This window comes from Carassius gibelio, chromosome B15 (assembly GCF_023724105.1).
Source record: "Carassius gibelio isolate Cgi1373 ecotype wild population from Czech Republic chromosome B15, carGib1.2-hapl.c, whole genome shotgun sequence".
Classification (NCBI taxonomy): Eukaryota; Metazoa; Chordata; class Actinopteri; order Cypriniformes; family Cyprinidae; genus Carassius; species Carassius gibelio.
The window spans coordinates 28,505,125-28,529,790 of NC_068410.1; the positions used below are offsets into that span (position 1 = coordinate 28,505,125).

The 24,666-nt window shown below is 35.8% G+C and overlaps 1 protein-coding gene across 4 annotated transcripts in view; it reads left to right on the forward strand.

Annotated features, from left to right (window-relative positions):
- The window catches only part of LOC127972412 (fibronectin type-III domain-containing protein 3a-like), an 81,362-nt gene that overhangs the window by 36,575 nt on the left and 20,121 nt on the right, over positions 1-24,666 (forward strand). For 3 of the 4 annotated variants that reach the window (XM_052575878.1, XM_052575880.1, XM_052575879.1), the window contains 4 exons: positions 15,988-16,064; positions 16,424-16,676; positions 17,863-18,165; positions 20,099-20,157. In XM_052575878.1, the coding sequence (XP_052431838.1) occupies positions 15,988-16,064; positions 16,424-16,676; positions 17,863-18,165; positions 20,099-20,157 (692 nt within the window). Of the gene's footprint in view, positions 1-14,674; positions 14,836-15,987; positions 16,065-16,423; positions 16,677-17,862; positions 18,166-20,098; positions 20,158-24,666 lie in introns of those variants that run through there. The other variant, XM_052575881.1, reaches the window with a different exon arrangement.

Here is a 24,666-nt window from a genome sequence, read left to right on the forward strand (position 1 = left end):
ACTGTCCATAAATGCCTTCTCTAAAATGTAGGCTATCCTGTTGTTCTCTTTAAGCTAGTATTTAGATTTTCATGAAATACAACTATAATTAAAAGATTTTGGTAAAGTAAAAATGGGTGTGCCCTTATAAAAAGAGTAAGAGTGATTTGGAGCATCCAAACATCTAGAAGTCCTTCATTTTCAGTAGGATTTGTTTATTTGAGGCAACATGAGTGACCGAGACAAATGTAACGAGGCTGAGTTTAATTTTATTCACAAGCACAATGACACGGATTGCAACCAGTGATGATACACTGCTCTATCGACCTTGTTTTTCAATGCGGAAGTAAGCTATTTTCTGTAAAATGTGTGAAAATAACAATTTGTTAGCCACGAACTAGCTTAATAACAAAGTGCTGTATTGTCATTTTTATTATTATATATGTTTTTTTATTGTAGTTAATGTATTTTTTTATTGTAGCCATTTAGGGATGCAAACAATGAATTGATTATCGGTTAATTGTCGATAAGAGATTGATCGAGTTAAAGTTAAATAAACGCTGACTTTTTGGGGCTTTAGCTTAGTCACCGTATCCACCACAGGTGAGGCTCCTTTGTCTGTTCGGTGTTGGCGCGCTTCATTGCATATGCGCCAATTTCATGGTCATTACAGTGCGCATGCTCCAACCTCCAACCCAACTTGTATGCTTGTTAACTTGCATTTACAAATCGAATTTACAATTAATACTAGGTTGGTCCAACGATTGTTGAACCAACGTCTTTTCACTAGTTCAGCCAACATTTTTGTATTTAATTGTCAAGTTAACTAAAATATAATCATTAGTCTAACTTTTTGTGAGTTGGATTTTTTTACAGTGCAGTGCTTGCAGAGTTTTTTCAGGTTGGCTGTCACTTGTCCGTCCTCTTCCGATGGGGCTAATGTGTGTCGTCTTCAATGAGACGCAGCACAGGGAGAAGGGATGACGCGATTCTGCTGATATGTTATGTGACTCTCTTGGCACACAGCATTGTAGCTGCGTTCAGTTTTTAATTATGGTGTATGCTTTCTTTTAAACTGAATTTATTTATAATTATTTAACGTAATTCAAATAAATATTTAAGAAAAAAAACGAATAATTTTTAGAAATCAAAATGACGGTGGGTACAGTGTCACTGTGGGAAGGCAGTGTTGCCTTAAAACCGGTATCACTGTCAACACTGTCTATCACATCTATTCATTTTATAATCTGGCTACTAGCATTTTATTCAGACTAAAACCCCATTAATTCAAGTGAGAAAGTGTTTTGTGTGTCTGTGTGGCTTTTGCGCATCCTGTCATGCCAGTGACTGCTGCCTGCAATAGATGCATTTTGCAGCATTATGATTAACGATGAATCGATTAATTAATCATTAATTTAAACTACAATTACAATTGCCGGACATTCAGATGTTTAGAGCAGATCGCGACTTGCTTTTACATCAATTAACGGTAGTGTACAGATGTAACAGTGTTAAAGAAGATGTGCTGTTCAGATCTAGAAGTGCTCTTTGTTAACTGCAAGCCGTTTTATTTGCCACGGGAGTTTCACTCGTTTATTCTGATGAGGGTTTACATTCCTTCACAAACGCACGTGAGCCTGGCTTTACAGAAACTCACTGATCAGATCACAGAGACAGAACAACAACACCCGAACTCGGTTTTAATCATTCTTGGAGACTTTAATAAAGCCAATCCCTCCCTTGAACTGCCAAAATACAGACAGCATATTTCATGTCCCACCAGAGACCGATATTTAACATTCAACAGTGATAAGCCATGGTTTACAGTAAAACTTAGACATCTTCGTCAGGCCAAAGAGGATGCCTACAGACATGGGGACAGAGTCTTGTACAGTAAGGCCAGGAACACGCTGAACAAAGAGATTAGAGTGGTTAAAAGGACCTACGCTAAAATGTTGGAAGACCAGTTTACTTCCAATGACTCAACTTCAGTTTGGAAAGGGCTGAGAGCCATCACAAACTACAAGACACCATCCTCCTACACTGAGGAAAATCAATGACCTGAAAGAGTTTTATTATAGATTTGAAACCCCCCACACCCATTCTGACCATCTCCCTACACAACCCTTAACACCTCCTGCAATCCCCCCAACTTCACTTCAAATCTGTGAGGATGATGTGTGCCAGGTCTTCAGGAAGAACAAAAGCCAGCCTGTCTGAAAAAAACCTGTGCTGACCAGCTGCCCCACATCTTTTCACAGATCTTCAATAGATCTCTGGAGTTGTGTGAAGCGCCTTCCTGCTTCAAATGCTCCACCAACATCCCTGTTCCAAAGAAACCCAAGATAACAGGACTTAATGACTACAGACCCGTGGCTCTAACATCTGTCATCATGAAGTCATTTGAAAAACTGGTTCTGGCTTATCCGAAGGACATCACTGGACCCTTACTGAACCTCCTGCAGTTTGTTAACAGAGCAAACAGGTCTGTGGATGATGCAATCAACATGGGATTGCACTTCATCCTGCAGAAGCATACTTGGCAATAAATCTCATTCTGATTCTGAACTTACTTCACATGACTACATCATGACTCCTAGCAGATCCCCCAGTCTGAATCAGCACATCTTCATTTTCTAAGAGAGCCCTCCAGTGTTGGGTCTAATTGCCATATGTGCTGGAAGCTCCGTCACAACAGTCAGCTAGTGTTTTGTGGGTCTCGGCAGGGTTGCAATGAGATGTCTTACACCCCCTCTCAGCTTGCGAAGAGCACTTTTTGTCTGCAGCCATTGTGTGGGACGGTGTGAAACTCTCTACGAACTGCCAACCTCCCTGATTGGCGGTTGCTGCAATAGGAAGAAGTGGAGTGTGACTGTAATTGAAAGATTACTGTGCCTTGGGAAGCTATTGATTTGAAAAACAATAGCATCCAGCGCATTGTATGCGGTAAGCCAGATTGTTTTGCTCCTATCTGGCCTGATTAGTTTGGCAAGTATTTGAACTTGTCAAAGTAAGCAGTCGGCGGCATTGAAATGAGATCGATGCTTTAGCATTTAACTGAAAACCCAAGTGGAAATGGTAGTCAATTTGCTCTGAAAACCTAAGGGCATAATTTATTTTGCATTTATGACTAGCACTTTGTTTGCTTGTCTCTTATCAATGAGTGACACTCAGGTGATCATCCATCCAAATGCTGTATTAAGGTTAAAATAGACGTGCCGCACTACACACCACAGGATTTGGGGAATCTATGAAGGGTGGATCTTGATCCCTGTTGGGGAGTGTAAGTGCAGTGCACCAAAAATTATTGTGAGTTTGCAGTCAATTTTGGAGGTTGGGGTTTTAGCAGACTAAATGAAGTCTGCCACACTACATCACCAGTGAGATGCCTGTATTTTTCATTTTTTTAATATATGACATTTTGATAAATAAAAAAAATCTATACTTGTAAGAATCGCTCATGTTACGATCTATAAAATGCATGATTTTATGATTACATGGCGGCAGTAGGAATAGTTCTGTCATCATTTACTCAAACTCATGTTATTGCAAATTTTTGTTGTTGTTGTTGAACGCAAAAGAAGAATGTACTGATCACTTTTTTTTCCAAGAAATTACTGTGAATTGGCACTGAGGCATCGCCTATATCCAGTTCATTAACAAAATATTCTTATGAGCCAGATGTGTCTCTTTTTTTTTTCTTTTTTTATTTTTTATTTATTGAACCATACTGAATGATTCATCATTGAATCAGACTGATCTTGTTCCTGAATAAGGAAATTGCTTTATATTTGTGTTCTCATTCAGTGTAATGGCACAGAAAGGTGTGAAAAATATTTTTACATTTTATATTTTATCTGTGAGTGAATCACTAAATGTTGTCACTGTAATGCACAGTCTTTTTGGTTTATAGAACTAAACATGTTTTTGAAAATGTGCTTATCAAATGTAATTGAAAAGCTATCGCAGCCATTTTATGCCATTTTGAATGTGCTTCCTGTTGACATATGCCAAGGTCTCTGTGGGACAAAGAAGCCATTCCCTTTCAGAAAAAGGGCCGGAGTCACTAAATTTAGATGCAAGCTTCATCACTGTCTGAGAGGAAGGAGTTGATGAGGAAGAGTAGCGTTAGAGCGAGTGGGGCTGCTCTGCACTGGTCTATCACTGGAAGCTGTCTGTCAGTGACGTGAATGGAGTGATGACTCACCGTTGCGGGATCTGAGGGAAGAGTGTGTGTTTGTGTGTGTGTGTGTGTTTAACCCCTAACCTTAGAGTGAGCCGGAGGTAATGTTAAAATCCGCAGGATAAACCAGAGGGAACAGGTTTGTCCCTGTATTCCTGATTTCTGTTTCAGTCCAGATGGGTCTTTGTTCTATTTCTGAATTTATTCATGTGTTTTCAGTAGCTGGAAGTACATAAACGCCACAGACACACACACACACACACACACACACACACACACTCACACACACTACAGACCTTCAGAACTTTCTGTTTAATATGAAGAAGCAGTGTTAAGAGTGAACTTAATTTAAGATATCCCAGATTGCCGGGAGTGGGCTGTGGTTGAGAATAAGGGCTGAACCTTATTAACACAGCCCTTTAACATCTCAGCCTTAACGTTTCCTTCAACGTTGGCCACCCTAGATATGGATATTGGTTGTTCAGCCTGTGAATGCCATCCCACTAGTTTGTGCGCACTTATGTTTTTGTCTCTTGATTACTCATGTAGGATGTTAGCAATGAGTTTCCAGTTACTGACGTTCCTTCACTGTCTGACTAACTGGACTTACAGACAACAGTCTTATAATAAATCTTAGTTCTTCACAACCACTTTTCTTTTTTATTAATGTTTTCTAAGCATCAAATGTTGGCAGCCTGCAGCACTTCTTAAACAGTAAAGTAGCGTCTGATTGAAGTATATATTGCAGATGGAACTTTAATAATCAAGTATGAGTGGTATAGTGCTAATTGTACTATTAACCAATATAGATTAACATGATATTACCATCAGGTATCATCAGTCCAGTCATCCCAGTCATGCGTTGGTAAATGATATTCATGACATGAGACAAAATTTCGACGTTATAAAGATAAAAAGGTGAATTTGACAAAAGACCAAATTATGTGGGTAAAAAAAAGCATAATTATGATTTATTATTATTTTTTAGCATTTGATTTTGTCTCATATTTTGAGTTGTCAAATTTTTGTAAATTTCAACTTATGTCAGTTTTGACTTAAAACTCGTAAAACTTGTAAAAATAGAAAATTTTGTCATTGGGATTTTTGTATGTCATAATTATGACTTGCCTCATAATTATGACTAGTAACTTGTAACTTAACTGGTCATAACTGACTTTTGTGTAATTGTAATGTTGCAATAATGACTTTTTTATTTCATCTTTATGAATGTCATGATTTTTATCTCATAATTAACTTCAGAATTATGAATTTTTATGACACAATAATGATTTACCAAAGCATAATGTAGCATAAATAGGCTTCAATAGTGTACCATGGTACAGCTGCAGTATTTATGTAAGGGTTTTGAGGCAAGTAGATATTTTTAACAACTCAAAATGAAATACTTCGAACTGACTATATGGTAGAGAAGTTGTGTTTATGGTTCTGTCTGCTGTTTAATGTGTGCGTTGGCACAGACATCCACTGTGTTATGTTTTTTAGAAGGCATTGTAGTGCATTTATGTGTGGGCGTATTTATAAGGAGTTACTCAGGGCAACTTGGATTGCGACTGAAGCCAGTGGTGAGCTTTGAGTACTGTGACCCGATCTATTCATCCATCCAGAGAAGCCCTTATTAATGTCACCATGCTCAGATACACAGTGCGGCTTTATTCCATCAGCATTGAACTGTGTGTAGAGCTCTTCTCTCTCCCACAAAGCATAAAAAGGAAAAATTACTCATTTGAGACTAAACCAAACCATTGTTTGCCTATAGGTTAACATCAAAAACATTAGTCTTTGTTTTACGCTCATTTGAGACTAAATTATAGTTTACCTTCGGATTGATATTAAAGAGCATGACAGTCTGAGCACAGACACAGTGATGCACTAGGGATGCACCCAAATGTAAATTGACTGAAATTGAATTCATTTGAGTTGAATATTTTATGAAATAAAAAGGACCTTGGAGTGATATAACACCTGAATCTACCACAGCAGAAAATGAGTAGCCTGGAATGGCAGCCAATTATAGTTAAATGGCCATTATATATAAATATTTGACCGCAGAGGAGGTTGAAATTGACCAGTCAGAATGAAGTATCTCAGAGAGCTGACTATGGTTGTTTGCAATGGATGCTGTAATATAGTGTTTCACATGCTTTAGAGATGTGATACACTACATGTCAGACTTAAATCAGACAGCAAAATATTCATGTACCCTGCTTCCAATATCAGGCTAATAGAACTAACTAAATCATGTCATTAAAAGTGTGATGAACCAAAGTAGCGACAGACCAAACCTTCAGATTTACTCAAGAAAAAAACGAGACAAAACAAGTGTTTTCACGGTACCAAAATTTCAGTATTCGGTACAGATACCAGTGAAAATCCACGCATCTCTGTACCAATTTCGGTACCAAAGCAAAACACAAAAATATGCTAAAAAAAACAAAAAACTTTTTATCACAAAAAATAAAACCAATGCCTTTCTTTATACTTATTTACAATTGTGTTTAACGTTTTTCTAAGAGTAATATAATTATGAAAAACAAGTAAACAAGTTTCACCCTAATTTAATTTGTCTTTTAATTAATCAAATTTAAACACATTTAATTTTTTTGGTAAATGAAGGGGATTTGCTCTTAAAATTAAAACATGGAAGAAATATTGTATGATTTATTTCTTTAAAAAAATTTTGTTTTATAAATTTTCAACAGTACTAGCAGTATCACATACATTCTACTAAATAATAGTAATATATCTAGCACAATGCCTTAATGTGAGAATGAACGTTTATTTTGATGGGCTACTTTTATTTTGACACTGGTTTTACTCAAATAAAACGGTAAAATGCTTGTGAAGTGACTCAGAACAGTTCTGGTGATGTTTATGTATTTATGTCCTCATTGAGACGGCAGTTGCTGAAATTACTGCAAGCGTCACGCGCTTCAGTCTATTGTAGTAAACAAACCCGCACGTCTCTGCCATTTATTAATTCACAGAGACGCGCAGAACATGCAGGATTCATATTTCAACCAACTTTTGTGGCTTAACATTTACAGATACTGCTACATATGGAGATTTGATTTGATTAATTTATGCTAACTTTGACAAATTCCGTGACTGTCCATATTAAAATGTAAGTTTAATTTTCATGACTGGATTTTGAGATTCCGTCCGCGTTTTCTGCTTCGCGGAAATCATAGCGCTGTATGCGTCAAGAACCAGGTTGACCGGGTCCTCAGTACCACCGGTACTTAAAGAAACCTGGTACCGTGACATTTTCATTTTTTTTGTACCGACTTGGTACCAAAGTACCGGGTCTTTTGACAACACTAGACTAAACTAAGGTTTTCAGTGCTCCTCATTCATGAAAAGCAAGAAATTTACGCAAATTGTTCGTAAAATCATTAATTTAGTAGATTGAACTTGACAATTAATGTAACAATGGTTTTCTGAAAAAAAAAATGAAATATTATTCTGCTCTGGGTTTATGAATGAACCTGATGATTCTGTTTGTGGTCTCTGCAGAAAGATATTGTAATATTTGTTTATGAATTCACTCTCAGTTTCTCCCGCACACGCTTCATTCACTGCATCTGCAGTCCATAGCTTTCGCAATGAATGAGTCGATGACTCATCCCACTTTGCTGAAGCCTTTAGGGATGAGTGGAGAGAGAGAAATAAGATGAGAGATTGTTTGGAGAAAGATCCAAGAGCATTTTTGTTTGAGAGATGATAATCCTTCAACAATTAGATGGTTGCAGGGTTCAACAGGATTAATCAGTACGCTTATGTTGTGTGCTTCGTGCATGTACACCTCTGCATGCCATGTTGTCCTTTTGCAAATCTTGGGGCAGTGTGTACTTATAAATCTGTGTGGGCTATTGAAATTAGACAAGGGAATTTTCATACACCATTGAATATATTCCAAGGAATGAGGAAGAAAAGCATGCAATTCCAGTAAGCTTGACTTCGTGTTATTCTTTGAAGCATCATGAGAGGAGACAGTGGGATGTTCGCCAAATTTAGTTTCTTGTGTTCCATAAACATCGCTGTTGTCTTTTTCTCCTTCCGTGCATATAGAGGACGTCACTCAGTTCATCGGGGCATGAAGGAGAGCTTGTAATACCATGTGAAGGATGCAAATAAAATATTTAGCATCCAAAAAAAGGAAAAGGCCCTTTGTTGAATTGCTCCATACTGCAAAGGAGAATTAAATTAGTATTGTCTTAGCATAACCAGTGATTTGGTAATCCTTCTATCCATTTACCTGAACTGTGTCTCACCTGCCTTTAAATCTGTTGGCAACTCTCTAATCCACTAGTCTAATGGAACATTGTAGGACCCTCTCAAGCAGTGGCAAGTGTTAAGAGAATAGTGCCTCCATTACACCTAGAGAGAAGAAGAAAGTAGTTAAAACTAATCCGAAAATAGATAATCAGTAATTGCGGTTTAGAGGTGGGTTAATGTTTTGTAATTAGCAATAAGCATAGATGAGGTGTTGGTGGAATTGTGTTTGATTTGATTATTTCTGAGGTTGTTGTAATTAGACCCAGACAATGTGGACACATTCCCAGTGTTTTAGGTTGGATTACCTGAAACGAAGGGCCAAGACCCAGACTGGATCCAGGAAGGCAGTCAAAGTTTGATGCAAATTTTCAATGTTAAATAATGCTTTACAAAGTTACAAAATCACAATATAATCAGGTATTGATGCTTAAATATCCAGTGTGTACTGCCATAACCACAATAACATCATTGCTACATTTCCTACTAGAACTCATTACATCTAGTAAACTCAATCTTTTGAGAGCTCTAACTTGTACTGCTTGACCACTGCAATGTCATGTAGAAATATTTAAAATTCAATTTTTTTAAATAAATGACTATTGCTAATGTCTTAATAATGCAATAATAAAGTAACATAATTATAGATATACAATAGTTTAATGTAGCTAACACGGAGTTTAATAAAATGTTCTGCTAAATAAACAGTAAGCTTATTAATAAGGTATTTGCTTAACAAATGTTACTTGTTGTATTGTGTTTTGTCTTTTGATTACTTAAATTACATTCATTTTGGCTTTTTTATAGTGTTGCCAAAGAAATTCACAATTCCGTGTCGGAAGAACATCCCAAATTGTCATCTAGGAATTACATCATGGAATAAACGCAATTTGTGCAACACTAGTGGCACAAACTGGAACTACAATCAACAAAGTTTGTTTGACTATCCATCTTTTAACATCACCAGTGGCATAAGTTGGGGCCAGGACTACCTGTTTATCTAAGCACTTAAAGCTGCTTACATAAAAAAAAAATATCGGAGTAAAAGTATTAAACTCAGCGAAAATATGTACCGAAGTAAAAGTGGAAGTAGGAGAAAAAAATAATACTCGAGTAAAGTACAGATACCACCTTTTCGTACTTAAGTACAGTAGTGAAGTAGTTCTACTTCGTTACTATACATCTCTGATCCTGTGGGATCCTAAGCCAAGAGATATAACCCCTCCAGCGTGTCCTGGGTCTTCCACAGGGGTCTCTTCCCAGTTGGACATGCCTGGAACACCTTTACCGGAAGATAACAAGGAGGAATGTACTCTTCTTTAATTACCGTTAAAGATGGAAGACCACTAACTTGTCTGCATTCTACATATGATCTATTAAGAAACTACAACTGAGAAATGAAGACCAGAAGTGGCACTTTCAGTCAGAATATGAGCTGAGGATGAGATTGTCGAGATGTTGAAGATCTCAAGTGACTTCCGTCAGGCTGTAGCCTAGTTTTCCTTTTCATCTTATTGGATTTCACTAGAGCATTTGGAGCATTTACTGAACATCCTGAAGGTTGAGAGAGAACTGCAAAGGTTCATCAAGTTTGTGTTTGCCGTCAGCTCTAGTGAGCAGATCTCAATGATGTTGGCTTTCCTAGCCAGTCCTCAAAATGTGGTTCAGAGTTGCTGAGTGATACTTTATGTTTAGACTTGTCGGTTCTCAGATTTGTTTGTGTCTGAGAGAGATACAAAAGATTTAACAGCTGTTTATTCTCAGAACAGAACTGCCTGTTTGGAGTTATTGTTGGCTCAGTGCGTGTGTGTTTTTCTTGTCCTCTACGTGTTTGTTGATGTTTCCTCTGGAAGGCTGGCACTGAGGGTCCACGTCAGCAGAACAGCAGACCACTCATGCTCTTCTGGTGGGGCGGTCTGAAATGAGAGCGAAAGAAACCGAAAGAGGGAGGGGGATGTGGCCTTTTGTGTCTGATCTCTGTCTGTGCTTGTGCGTCAGTCTGATGTAAAACTGTGGGTGTCATTTTTTTTTTCTTTCAAGCCCATCCCACTTTTTTCCACATCTAGCCCGTCCTTCATTTTCCTTCGTAGCCGATACACCCTTTTACCTTCCTAGCTGTCTTTTATCTTTTTGCACTTCATTCATTGATTCATCCATTGATTCATTCCTTCTTTCAGTTGTTTGTGTTTTTACATTATATATAATGTGTGTGAGAGAGAGAGGGTGGATTACACAAAAAAATGTGTGTGTGTGTGACTGGGAAACCCTGTCATGCACATGGCTGGAATCATTGGATCTACGACTCTGTATCACCCTTGGTAGAAAATGCAGCCACAAACGAATGCGACATTAGCATCTTTCCACGCCCCGCCAAACCATATCGTAAATCAGGAATCGATCGTCTTACTCAGGAGGGTCTCTCATGTAGAATTGGATCAGTTTCCTCCCACGCTCTGGGTATTTTGGCTCTGAGGTGACCTGACGCAGAGCCGTTAGTCTGAGTCATTAGTCATCAATTAGTCCACTTGAGTCGTCTCCTAAAACGGGGTTCAAAGCCAGCACAGCACTCCACATCAAAGTGAAGAACTAATAGTCCTCTATGCTCTTTGTAGTACTACAAGGCTTATTTTAAGTAGGGCTAATGATTTTAATAGGATGCATTATTGATTAATGTTGTATATTTTTTTTATTCTTTATATATATATATATATATATATATATATATATATATATATATATATATATTAGCATTAGTGGTTGAGTGAAATGGTGTTTTAAAAGCTGATGCCAGTATCTAGAGAGCAGGGTGTTTGTATAGCCCAACCAGTGACGCACGCTTGATAGTGTCTCCACATCCTGGATTTATTGTACAGAGTTAAGCATACAGTTAAGGTACATAGACCCTTTTCAAATTTGTGGTGTTTACAAATGCAGACATTAGGGCCTTTCGCTACGCAGGAACCTTATCATAGTACCAGAACTAATTGTGGAACTACCCACTTTTGGGTGTTTTCGCACAGCAGGAACTTGGTGCGATTTTAGGACCAGACTGCCTTTTCCGAGAACCAAATTAAGACAAACGCACGACAAAAACCCAGATCCGATCACAGCGTCCTCCATCCTCCTGTTGTTAATGTTATTCTTCTTTGTTAACATTGTTGAACGCTGCACACAAATGACATCGCTGTCGACCGGCCTACGTCATGTCATGGTCGGTTTGAATGCAACCCTTTAAGTGGTACTGGGAAATAGTTTGTGCAAAATCGTACCAGTACTTTAGTACTGTACATTTAGTTCTGGAACTAATTTAGTTCTGGTGTGAAAGGCCCAATTGTCATAGTTGGGTAAACTTCAATAGTGGTGAGCAGCAACAACAACAAATATAAATGAGTTCCCAATTGACCCTTCAATATATGTGTGTGTTGCCACCATTTAGGCCCCGTCCACACGGAGACGGAGCTTACCCCAATCCGTTCTTTTTTTTCCTTGTCTCAAGAAATATCTGCGTCCACACGAAACTGCAAAATGATGTAGTATACATGCCAGACCAGTTTGTGGTGCTGTAATTCTGACACAGAGATACACTAAAAACAGAGAAGAAGACTTGGACTATGCTCATAAACCTTGCGCGTGGTACACAAACGAACATGGAACAATACATGTATTAATCTGTGTTAATGTTAGTTAATAAAAAGACAATCGTTCAGTGTTTGTTCATGTTTTTGTTGCTGTTACGTGACATAGAGGTGTCTGACTGGGGGGAGACGTGGGCTGATGACGTCAACGTTTCTGAAAATATACGGATTAGCCATCCAGAGGAAAACGCAAAGACGGCGTTTTCAAATTTATCCACTCTGGGACCCGGTTTCAAAAAATAGCGGGTTCACCTTACGAAAACGCCGGACGCGTGTGTACGAAACGCCTATCCGATAAAAAATTTGTGCATATTCACAGAAACGCGTCTCCGTGTGGACGGGGCCTTAGTAAACTGTGGAGCTTTGACTCTTGCTGCTGACTTGAATGGCGATGGCCGTTTGTCAGTTGATGCCCTTTCATTTTTAACCATAATTTTGCAAACCGTGTCTTCTTCCCATGTCACTTGAAATGCGTCCCTTTTGAATTGTTACCAATGGCGAGAAACCGCAAGGGAAAAATAAGCTATCAGTTGTGGGACTGTATTCTGTCATAAGTCATATACCATTCATTGCTTAACTTTCTATCATCCCTTACTGGAAATTAAATTAAAATAAATTAAATTACTGGTTGATATATCAAAGTTTATACACACACTTTTGTTCCATGAATTCGATCTCGCTTGGGATGCGTGCTGTCTGTGGAGGTTTGGCCAGGACCGGTTCTCTCTTATCTACATCGAGACTATATTTACTGCAGTATGTTAACTGTGGAAATGCATCATCATAGTCTGTGTAAAGGGTCTATTCATTTCTTTCCATTCATACCGCCTCTTAAAGACTTAAAAAAAAAAAATAATTAAAAAGGTGTGAGCAAAGACTTGGTTTGCAATAATTTTAGTTTATCAAAATTCTCATTTTTTTGGCAGTGTAATTTATTACAAATATTTACCTTAAAATACTGAAAGAATTGCTGTCAGTTCCATTGCATATAATAATTACATTTTATGATTTCTGTCCCTTTTTGTTGTGCATGTCATTGTGTTGGCGTTACCTTAAAGTTAGCTTATTGCTACGTTGCATTAAACTCTTATTTCCAAAACCCAATAAAATTCCTATATGGGACTGATTTGCATAACGCCCAATGTCCAGTATAAAATTCAAGGGTTACTCCAATCAAAAGATCAGACATTTCTGTTTTGAACCTGTCACTAACCACATACACACTGTCAGAGACCCACTTTGATGCTGATTATAGTGCAGCGACGGCTCGCGCGCGTGGTAATTACTTCCAGCAAGCACTTGCTGATTATGTGAGTTAGTCTGTTCATGGAATGAAAACAGCCGCGATCAAGTCGAGGAAGATGTGAACTGAGAGCTAAAAAGAGTGACACATGATGTCAAAACAAGAATCACTAAACCACCCAATGTTTGTATGTTTATCTGACATCCTTGCTGTATGTTGTAGATATGATGTTTAAAAACAATCTGATTGGAAATGTTGGGACAGGACTCTCCTGGCCCTGGCTAGATTAATAAGGTTTGTTTATGGTCAGGTTGAGCAGAGCAGGTCAGTGTGTTCCCTCATTATGCTACATCCAGGTGCTAAGGCCCAATATTATCTTTTCATTGTTTCTCTGGCATAGCTTGTACAAATAATAGTGCTGCAGTTTCCCTGAAAGACAACTTGAGAGAAATTTGTGGAAAATGTGACTTGAACAGTGATCTAAATGTTACATTTAGGATGGTTAGGAGACAGAATGGTCATTTGTAAATCTGCTGCCGCTGACTGTCAAAAAACACAGAGGGAAAAATACTATATTATAAATTTGTAAAACCCTTACATTAACAAATACAAATCCATGACTTTGCCATGATCAGTTAACACATATTTAAAAAAAAAATAGCAGAGAACATAATATCCCACTAAATAAAACGCATTGTTGTCTTTGTTATAATAAAGTATTTTTTTTTTTTTTTTTTATACTGAAACTTCAGTGTTTACTGTTTGTGCATTATTACACTTTTTTTTCTACTGTAAAGCTGCTTTGACAGTCTGTATTGTTAAAAGCGCTATATGAATAAAGGTGACTTGACATGTCAAAAATGTTTTAAATATTATGTATATTTTATTTATTTAAAATAAGTAAAACATTGTCATCAGTATATCAATAGCGTTTTGGTTGTTGACAAATGTCAGTGTTTACTTTTTTTTTTTTTTTTTTTTTTTTTTTGTAATATATTGGCCATGTCAGATTATTTATCCACTGATAATAGATACATTATTTTATATTATTATTTTAATTCTGTCATTTGCTCACGCTTCACTTGTTTCAAACCTGTAAAATGTCTAAAGTTCTATATTTGTATTATTAAAAAAATGTACAATTATTAATTTTGTTTATTTTAAATAAATAATAATACTTTTATTTATTAATTGTTAATGTATTTTTCGCTCACAGAACAGTGTAGTTATGGTTTATAAATTAGCAATAGTTAACTTGATCATGTCAGCCAAACCTTATTCTGTAGTTGTACTGCGGAGGACTTTTACCTTTTACCTTTGACTGGAGGATCTAGTTTGGAAAGGTGGAGCTAGAAACCTTTGCACTAAAGAGAGGGAAGAGGACGACAAACAAATAAAAGCCCACACACACATTCCTATTCTTCATGAAGGACTGTTATTTTCTCTGTTGCTTTGCCCTTTTATCATGAGTGAAGGGACTACACCTGCACAGCAGGACGGAGGTCTGTGTTTACTTGTGTCCTTTTGCGTTTGTGTGTGTGTTTGCTGTCCTTTTGCATCATCCAGCTCTAACAAGTTCTGCAAGTTTTTTTCTGAAAGCGAAAGTGTCAGATTGCAAAGCAATGCATGAAAGAGCTGATCTGTAACAGGCTTTGCTAAATCGCAGTTTTTTCCTGTACAGACACTCCAGTACTAAAACTTCCACCGACTCTGGCGTCTTATCAACTGCTATGCAGACACATTCAGCTCAGTGTTTCTTTACACAGCTAAGTAAATGTCAGGAATTATTCGCACTGACGTGCTAAATATGCTTATCAATGTTGGGGCAAAAACTAAAACTCCTTTGATGTAAACATGAACTGCACACAGCAGTAAATATGACCCAAAAATAAGTTCACTCAAACATTTTCTTTCATCATCACTGTTATTTACTCACGCTGGTCAATGAGTGTCCAAGAAAATGAAAAGGAACTTCTTTTTTTTTTTTTTTTTTTTTTTTCAGAAATACAACCTTTGTATTAATGTTGGTTCAGTCTAGTTTTGAAAAATCACATTTTCAGTGTTCACATGAAGGTTATACCACATGACATTTTTTGTTTAAACTGCTAACATTTTCCTTATACTCTGATTACAAGAGTGTACATGTATAATATAAAAAAAAATAAAAAAAAAACATTTTATGAAAAAATTAATTATTTTTTTGGAAGTGGAAAAAATGTCACACTCCATGACCTGATTTCACCAAAAGTTATTTTTTCTATGCTGCTTTGCTTATTTTAATAATAATAATTTCAAATTATTTTTTTCTCCCTGCTCTTTAAGATGAGTGAATCTTTTTTATGATCTTAGTGAAATAATCAATCTTTTGAGTAGGATTTTCTGAATGAATCAGTTAATCCAACTCCAATCCAACTATATATAAAATGTTTAATGTATGTACATAAAACAAGTTCTGTTTCATTCTGAAAATGCATCACATTACGAAACTAAAAACATAATGGGAGCAATGTACTTTAGATCACGTGTGATGCTTTCAATCACCATGTCATGATGCATTTATTTGTATAGTGCGTTACACAATACAAATAAGTGCATCATGACATGGTGTGTGTTTGACTTTTTTATATTTATTGTTCATAATGTTTCCTCTACAGGTCCTGCTCAGGTTCCCATGATGTCCCCAAACGGTTCAGTGCCTCAAATCTATGTGCCTCCTGGATACGTTCAACAGGTGAGGCATTATGGAACTAGTTTTATATTGTTTTTATGGGGGTTGTTATTTTGGATTGGTGAAAAGGATGCAATTTTCAGTCTAATTTATGTCTCTGTGGTCCCTTTCCAAACCATTTAAGCATCTAGCAGCGTTTTCTGGTATCATAGGCACTGTCAAAGTGAAAGCTGTTGCTGATATTAGTCTGCAAAATGATGCTGCCTTAGGACACATTCCTGCCTTTAAAAGAGCTAGAACTGGAACAGATCAAACAATATAATTTCCAACATGCTGTACATTTCAACAAGATATCAAAATCTTTAACTCAAATCAGGCAAAAGGAATGGTATGGTGTAATAACTCTCTATCTTGTCCTATAGATCATTGAGGAGAACGGTGTAAGGCGGGTGTTGGTCTTACCTCAGACGGAGTTTCATCCGGGGGGCCATTCCCCGCTTCACCACCCGCCCCCTCCGCCGCCCCACGCCCACCTGCAGGCCTTCATCCCCCACCCACACATCATGCACCCTCATCCTCACATGTACTCAGGCATGGCTGGAGGAACCGGAGATATGAACCCACAGTACATCTCCCAGTACCATCCGGCTCACACGACCATCTACCCAGAGCAGGGTCAGTTTACACACACACACACACACACACACACACACTTCTGCCTCATTAAGAGTGAGGATGGCATGCTGCGGCCCAGCTGACTCTTCAAGGAAAAGATATAGGCCTATATTTTAGCTGATTCATGGACTGTCAGAGAGAGAAATACTGAAAGCTGTGAAATATGTTGCCAGTAAATACTGAACACAACAAGAACAAATTCCTGTAGGGAACACTTTTACATTGGCACGACTCATTTAAATAATATTTTGATGTTATGAAAAGTGTTATTAAACACACAAATTTTACTTAAAGATTAACTAATAAATATATAGTAATTCATGTTTAAATTGGATTATCAACAGTAATTTATTTAATATTAGAAGTTAATATCAGTTATTTAATCGGTGTATGAATATTAATAATACTGTTCATGTTAATATGAATACATAATTAAGTCAATGGCATATAGTTTGTTTTTATTAAATATTGAAATTAAGTTTTTGAATTAAATATTAACTATTTAACTAATATTATTATTATTATGTATTTAATAAGCTTTCACATAAATAATACATAATAAAGGGAAAATAAAAATAAGAACAATGAAAATATTGTTTTTATTAATATTAATGGCATAATTGGTGGTGTTACTGTTGATTGAAACTAAAACTACTATAGCTGAAATGATATTTAAATATTAGATGAAAAACTAAAATTAGTTCCCTTGTAAACTAAATAATTTTAAAGCACTAAAATTATTAAAACCTAAACTGAAATAAAAATAAATGAAAGGTAAATAACAATAAATAAAATATGAAAATAATTTAAAAAGGCAAAAGCTCAAAATTAACTTAATTTTTTATTTTTTACATTTCCTAAAAATGTAAAAATAAAATTAAATAAAAAGAATTATAAATGCTACAACAGCGTATAAATAACAACACAATAATCATAAATGGCTATAATTTTTACTTAATTATACTATCTACAGTATGTATATGTATATATGTGTATGTGTATATATATATATATATATATATGTATATATGTATATATGTATATGTATATATATATATATATATATGTATATATGTATATGTATATATGTATATGTATGTATATATATATATAAATTTTCATTAATTAAACTACCCGTTTCACATTATTCCTTGCATTTTCTCGGTTTTCCAATTTCCAATTTCAGATACTCACCCTCCACATGGACGTGCGGCATTTTCTCACAGAGATGAAAGGGCTAGCAAAACCTATGAGCGCCTGCAGAAGAAATTGAAGGAGAGGCACGGGGTGGGGGGAGGGGGAGGTGGAGGCCTGGCCCTCTCCAAAGACAGTCCCCCTCCATCCCCACAGAAGAGTCGCGGGACGCCGCCGTCAGGAGATCTCCAGAACGGGCTGGGGGGTAAGGGTGCAGAGGAGCAAGCACAGCCCTGCACTGCTGTCACCGCCCTGGGCAAAAGTCCAGGGAGAGGGAAAGAGACAGAATCTGGAGGTACAGTAGAATACATTAGGGTTCCTAGAACCATTAGAGTTAAGTATTAAGCCACAGGATGCTGTGTTAGTGTTTTTACCACAGTTAAGAAGGAGAGTGCGAAGATGTAACACGCTGCCTCATGTGTCTTATGCTTTTTTAGAATAGTAGAATCAGCAATATGAGACCAGTGGTAAATAAATAATTACATTTACATGATCTAACAAGAGTTTTGTTTTGTTTTAAGAGCTAATCACGATTAATCGCATACAAAATGTTTTTGTTTACATAATATATGTATGTCTGCTGTGTATATTATGTATATATAAATACACACACATGCATGTATATATTTCAGAAAAATATAAAATATAAATTAATATAAATAGACATGTAAGTACATGTAAATATTTTCAAAATATATACTGTATGTGTGTGTATTTATATATACATATATGCAAACAAAATTGTTTATTTTGTATGCGATTAATCTTTTGACAGCATGATGTAAATGTTTTTCGTTTCATTTATTTTTTCGTTTATTTTTATTTTTTTACTTTTTGTTAGAAATGATATAATCAATAAAATAATTTGCATAAAAACAATGACATAATGAAAGTTGTGATAATCGTTGTCCACTTATTTGCTTGAATTTTATTAGATAATACTAATCAAATCCTGCTACTTTCTTTTACTTTTTTATCGGTTTAAATCCAAGACTACTGTATTTTAGGAATTAAATGAAGAAGTTTTTAAGTATCATAACTTTCAAACCCACTATAGTCTATTAGACTGATTGTGAGGTATAATTTATAGATGTATAGTCTGGTTGCGTTAATAGGTTTGCATAAATCAGCTATTTAGTATCAAGCAGTATCACATTTTAGCATGAAAACAGCTTTACAAATTAGATTTTAATGATAATCTTCTAACAGATCTAATTAAAAGATAAACTTGCTTAAAAATGATCAGGGAATTTAATATTTACTATTTATCTCTCTCTCAATTAATTACCAACCAGAGTTATGCATGTGTTAGATTTTGCCGTATTTGACTGAGCAGTAGTTTGGGTGGCTCGCCAATGTACTAGATTTCTCTAATACATAAAATAAGTAAGCTTGACCAAAGTTCTTGTGGGGAGAAGACTTTATTTAAGGTAGCATTGTAGCAGTTCTTCAGCAGTGATGTTAGCATGTCATCCTTCAAACAGTCTTAACCCAAAGTACTGTCTGGGAGAACAGACCTTTATACCGGTTAACAAATGTGCTATAAACAATACCATAACACCCCATGGAGAGACAATGATAGTGAAACCTTTTGATGACTTGAAAGGATCTCTCCCATGGAGAGCCCATTCATTGACCTGATGTTAACCTAAGAGGCTGATTATATGGGCCAGTTGTTTCACACTATTGTGAACAGAGTACAGTTGCCTACAGTTGATTCCAAATACATTCAACCAAAGTTAATTACAAACAAATAATCTTTCACATGCAGTCGCTAATGGTGATATATTAGGAAATAGCTTAATGTCCCATTAAGTCTTCTTTTTCCTAGGATGATTATATCTCAGGTTCCAGGTAGAAGTCCATCCGGGAGCCCACTGGAAGTTTTAACGGGGCTCCAGGGATGGGCCCTCTCTCCGGCCCCGCTGTAAACAGGCCCGAGCAGCTCGTGTCTGGTCTCATTAGCTCCTTCAGCTTTAGGCTGGTGCAGATAACATTAGCTGTAATTACCCCGGCACTGACTCAGTCATTTATCAGTTCTAACCAACTCCAGCCTGCAGCAACTGTATGCCGGCTAAACTTAGCTGATGTATCTATTAATCCATTCATTGAAAATAAATGCCTTTTATGTGATTAAAGAGGTTGAGTGTGAAGCCTTGTCCTTTTTATGAAACAGTTGATAAAAAAAGTAATCTTATCTAGATATATATATTTTTTATTTTATGTAGAACTGGATGAAGAAGCGAAAGCTCTTCAGGAACGATTGAACTCCATCTGCAAGCCAGTGGTAAGTAGAACTTTATTTTAATGTTCCTTTGTTAATATTTATGTGCATATTTTGTCTTTTGATTTTCCTTTAATATTAACTTGTAGTTTTCTTAAGCATGTTTAGCAGTTGCCTGGTATTTTAAGAATTTAGGTAATTTACTCTTATTCAGAAAGGAAGAGTTAAAAGGATTAAAAGTGACCGTAAAGGCATGTTTAATTTCAATATTTCTGTTTCAAAACAATGCTTTGTGTCAGTTTACTTCATTAAAGGATCCTCCAAAAAATCGATTTCAGTTTAAATATTTCGAAAACAGACTTGTTTTTAACTTTCATGATAGTAAGAGGTGCTTCTTGAGCATCATGTGAGAATCATGTGACACTAAAGACTGGAGTACAGGAGATGTCATTATAATGAACACATTTCAATAATATTTCATAGTACTACGGTTTTTATTTTTTATGAAATAAAATGATTCTTACCTGTGTTAAATATTAGGAACAGCCATTTTTGGAATATAGTAATCTGTGCCATAGTAGCATTATTCCTACACTAAAGAAAAGTATTATCCATTCAGTGAATGTTCTGACTGCAACATGAACCAGATGTTCAGAAAAAATCTTTGATGAGCAGGCGAACCACTGACGATTGACAGATTTATCCAGAGATGAACTAGACCACGTTACCTTTTAAGCCTGATGACATTTAAATGCATTTTTCTGCTTGCTTATAGTCTAACAATGGCTTGAGATAAGTTTGAAAGAGGTAATGGCTAATTGCTTGACTTGCACACTGTGTGGTGGAAAAGCAAAATACACATTTTTGTTTATTGGGAGCACTTATTTTACACTATTTATTCAAAACCATTCCCTCAAAATGTTTGAAATTGGATCCATTGTCGAAGCTTGACATTTTGAAAGGGTGGACAATCTCACACTGGCCAAATATCAGTATATTAATCAGCCTGCCTGGATAATGCATTAGTCTATCACTGGCATAATCGTACTTATATGGCATACTGTTCTTCTTAGTGGGCTATTTGGGAGGCCTTTATGCTACATTTGATACTCCTCTCTCTGAGAAACCACCTTCTGAAGAACTGTATGACTTCTTGCTGCGTCAACAGTTTTCTTAATGACAGTCATTTCCACGGTCTTAGAAACTCTACATCCATGCATGATTACAGTCCCCACAAGAAGACAGAAATGGCTCTCCGTAATGGGTCATTAATGCTGCATTTGATTTGATTCATGGAGGAAGCTAAATGGCTGTCTTTTCTGGCGTGCTGGGATCTGGTTTATTGGTGTTTTCATGAAACAGTGACTTCAGCTTTGGCGAAACAGCCCTGTCCATTTCACTATAATAATGATTACTGATTCTTTTTCATTACACATTCTAACCTTTTTTTTTAAAAAATTTTTCCAGTGGTCCATGAGATATGAATAAATTATAGGGGTACTACAAATAAGTTTTAAAAAGGCCAGTTAAGCATGCTATTCTAAATAATTTTAACAAAATACTGTACAGTATGCAAGCTTTTTACCACCATTGGCATGCAAGAATATAGAAAAGAGATGAATTTTATTGAATTTCATTTTATTTAAAAATTAAGGTCTGACACCCCCCCCCCCCCCCAAAATCTGTTTTATTTAAATGGGAAAATAAATACATTAATATTTATTGAAGGGTAATTATTTAAAAAAGATTTATTGTGGACATGTACGTTTTCTTTTTAGTGCCATGTTAAATAAAAGAATCCTAGATTACAACATTAAAAAGTCATAATATTACAAGAATAATGTAAAATTAACGAGAATAAAGTCAAACCATTATGAGAATAAAATCAAAATATTAAAAGAATAAAGTCAAAATATTACGAGAATAAAGATTAAAGTTAATATATTTTGAGAGTATATAGTGGCCTTTTGCATTTGCAAATGGCCCAGATTGGGAGCACCGGGAGATATTCCAAAATCTCATCTTTCAAAATCTTTCAGTTTTATAGCTACAAACAATATATTACAATAATGTGTGTTTTTCACACTTTTTAAAGTGGCGTGACAGATCACTGTATCCCTTTTTTGTGGGGTATTTTGGGGTATTTATTTTTTCTCTCTAAATAAATCAATTGTATTAATCACCCTTTACATCTGTCTGTTTTACAAATATTTTTTTATGAATGAAACTAAAATCTTGTTGGATCTGCTCAAACTGTCTGTAAAACGTCATAACTCCACCCCCTCTATCTCGATTGAATCAAGTTATATGGTTGCATGGTCAATTCATGTTTACGCTGTTAATGTGCACATATTACACCTTCATTATCGAAGGTGATTCATCTGGGTTTTTTATTGCGTATCTTGTCAGCGATCTACGGCTTTGTTTATTAAATGCCACCCCAATTATAAGCAGATGATGGCGATTTAGCGGTAATCACGGAAGCGGCTTTACTGATTAGATGCGCATGATCATATCGTTAGATATATCGCCCAACCCTATATATATATATAAATATATATTTTAGTAGCCTGATTTTTATTATTATTATTTAAAATAATAAAATAAAAAATAGAAAAACAGTTTGACTGAAATTGTAAAATTAATGTCTTTGGACTTTGGTGCACAAAGTTTTACGACTTCCATCTTTTATTAAATTCTGTTGACATCTTTTGGGAGAAACAATGGCAAAAACCAAATATCTAGCCAATAACTTTAGTTAAGCTTAGTCTGAAGATTGTTAGACAAATTAGGTGGATATGAAATAAAATGAGTGGGAGTAAAAGTGGAAAAAGTGTAACTCTGTGAAGAATTAATAAATCAAGGCCACCACAAATCCATTTAAAAGGTCTAAAAGAGTTTGTTTTGCATAATGGCCATTTTTTCCTGAATTTAGTATTAAGCAAATGCATTTCATGTTAATTTTTGCAAAGGAAGCTGACCTTGCAGCTCAAAAAAACATTACCTACTATATTTATTGTCACATAATTTGCCTGCTCAGAATGATGTCAAACTTATTGGTCAGATTTATGTAGTTCGGTTGCATCGGTAACTGAAAGATTATTTCCACAACTCATGCAGTGAGAAAAGTTGTTGTGAAAGGTTTAGAGGGAGAGAATCATCCCCCACATATAGCCACATATAGGTTCTTTTTAAGTCAGTTTTGGCCTAGTAATCTGCGTAATCTTGAGCTATTCTGAAAACCTGAAAGGTACATAGTCATGCATCCATAACTTAAGGAGACACTTGTTTCTCGACTGGAATAAAGCTAAAAATATTCCTTCTTGCGTAACACGAGTTCTCTTTTTTCTGGAGGGGTAGTGCCGCATGTGATTAAAATAAACTAAAGGGACTCTTTCCAGGCAAAACAAGCAGACTTTGTATTTCCCAAACATGTGCATGTAGCTAAATATATAGCCAATTAGCCCCTGGGAACAATTAACCTCTGAAAGTAGTTGAACACAAGAAAATGGATTTCACTGAATCAGACAAATTGAGTTTGAATCATTCATGCATCTGGTTACATCAGTTTTCACTAATGTAAAACCTTTCCTTTTTCGTCTGCATATAAAGTCCCTTAGCTGTCCTTGTGCATCACATTCACTCAATATACAAACACAGATTTTCCTCAGTCTGTCTGGGAACATGACCTGAAATCAGGCGAATTATAAAGGTCTTCTTTGAGATGGACTAATTGCACAGACAATCCATTGACAACTCAATTGAGAAAATAATTGTTGTTTTGCTATTCCTTATTGCTCTATTTACAAGACGAGACCAGAAAGCCAATCTATGCAAGTTTGCAGACACATTTGCAGGAAATGCTACTGATATTTTCTTTAATTCGCTAAGATGGATCCTAACTTCCATCTTTTATTCACCTCTTGAATTTAAGTGTAATGGTGACGTACACCAAAAATCCTGCCAATAACTTTAAATGACAGATTATGAGACTGGTGAACCAAATTTGATAAATGTGGAAAAATAGATATTCCGTCTTTTCTGATATTTGTTGTTTAACTTAAAAAATCTGTAGTCCATGAAGTATTCACAAATCATTAGCACTACAAATCAAATTGAACAAAAATTAGTTTTGCATAATTAAAAAGACTTCTATGCAAGTTTGCCGATACAAATGTAAAGAATTCTTCCGATGTTTCCTTTGCGATAAAAATGTAAATCTGTCGCTTTTCAGAATGCAACTTCGGGCATTTGCGTTTACAAATTTGCCTAAAATAGGATTCAGGCATTGCTTAAGTGATGCACAGTAAATGTTGCTATATTATTTTTTGGATGATATTAGAGATTTTCAAACAATTTAAGTTATGGGCCAGTGTCGGACTTCAAATGTTTCCTCTGTTTTTTACATTTAGATTCACTGTGTTTAAATTTGCAATAGAAAATCTTATCTTTAAAACACTAGAAATTTCCTAATTTAATTGTAATCTCAAATCCAGATAATGTTATTGAGTTCTATATAAAATGATACAAATAGTATCAGCAGGAATTTTATTATCGGTGTACCCCTAAACT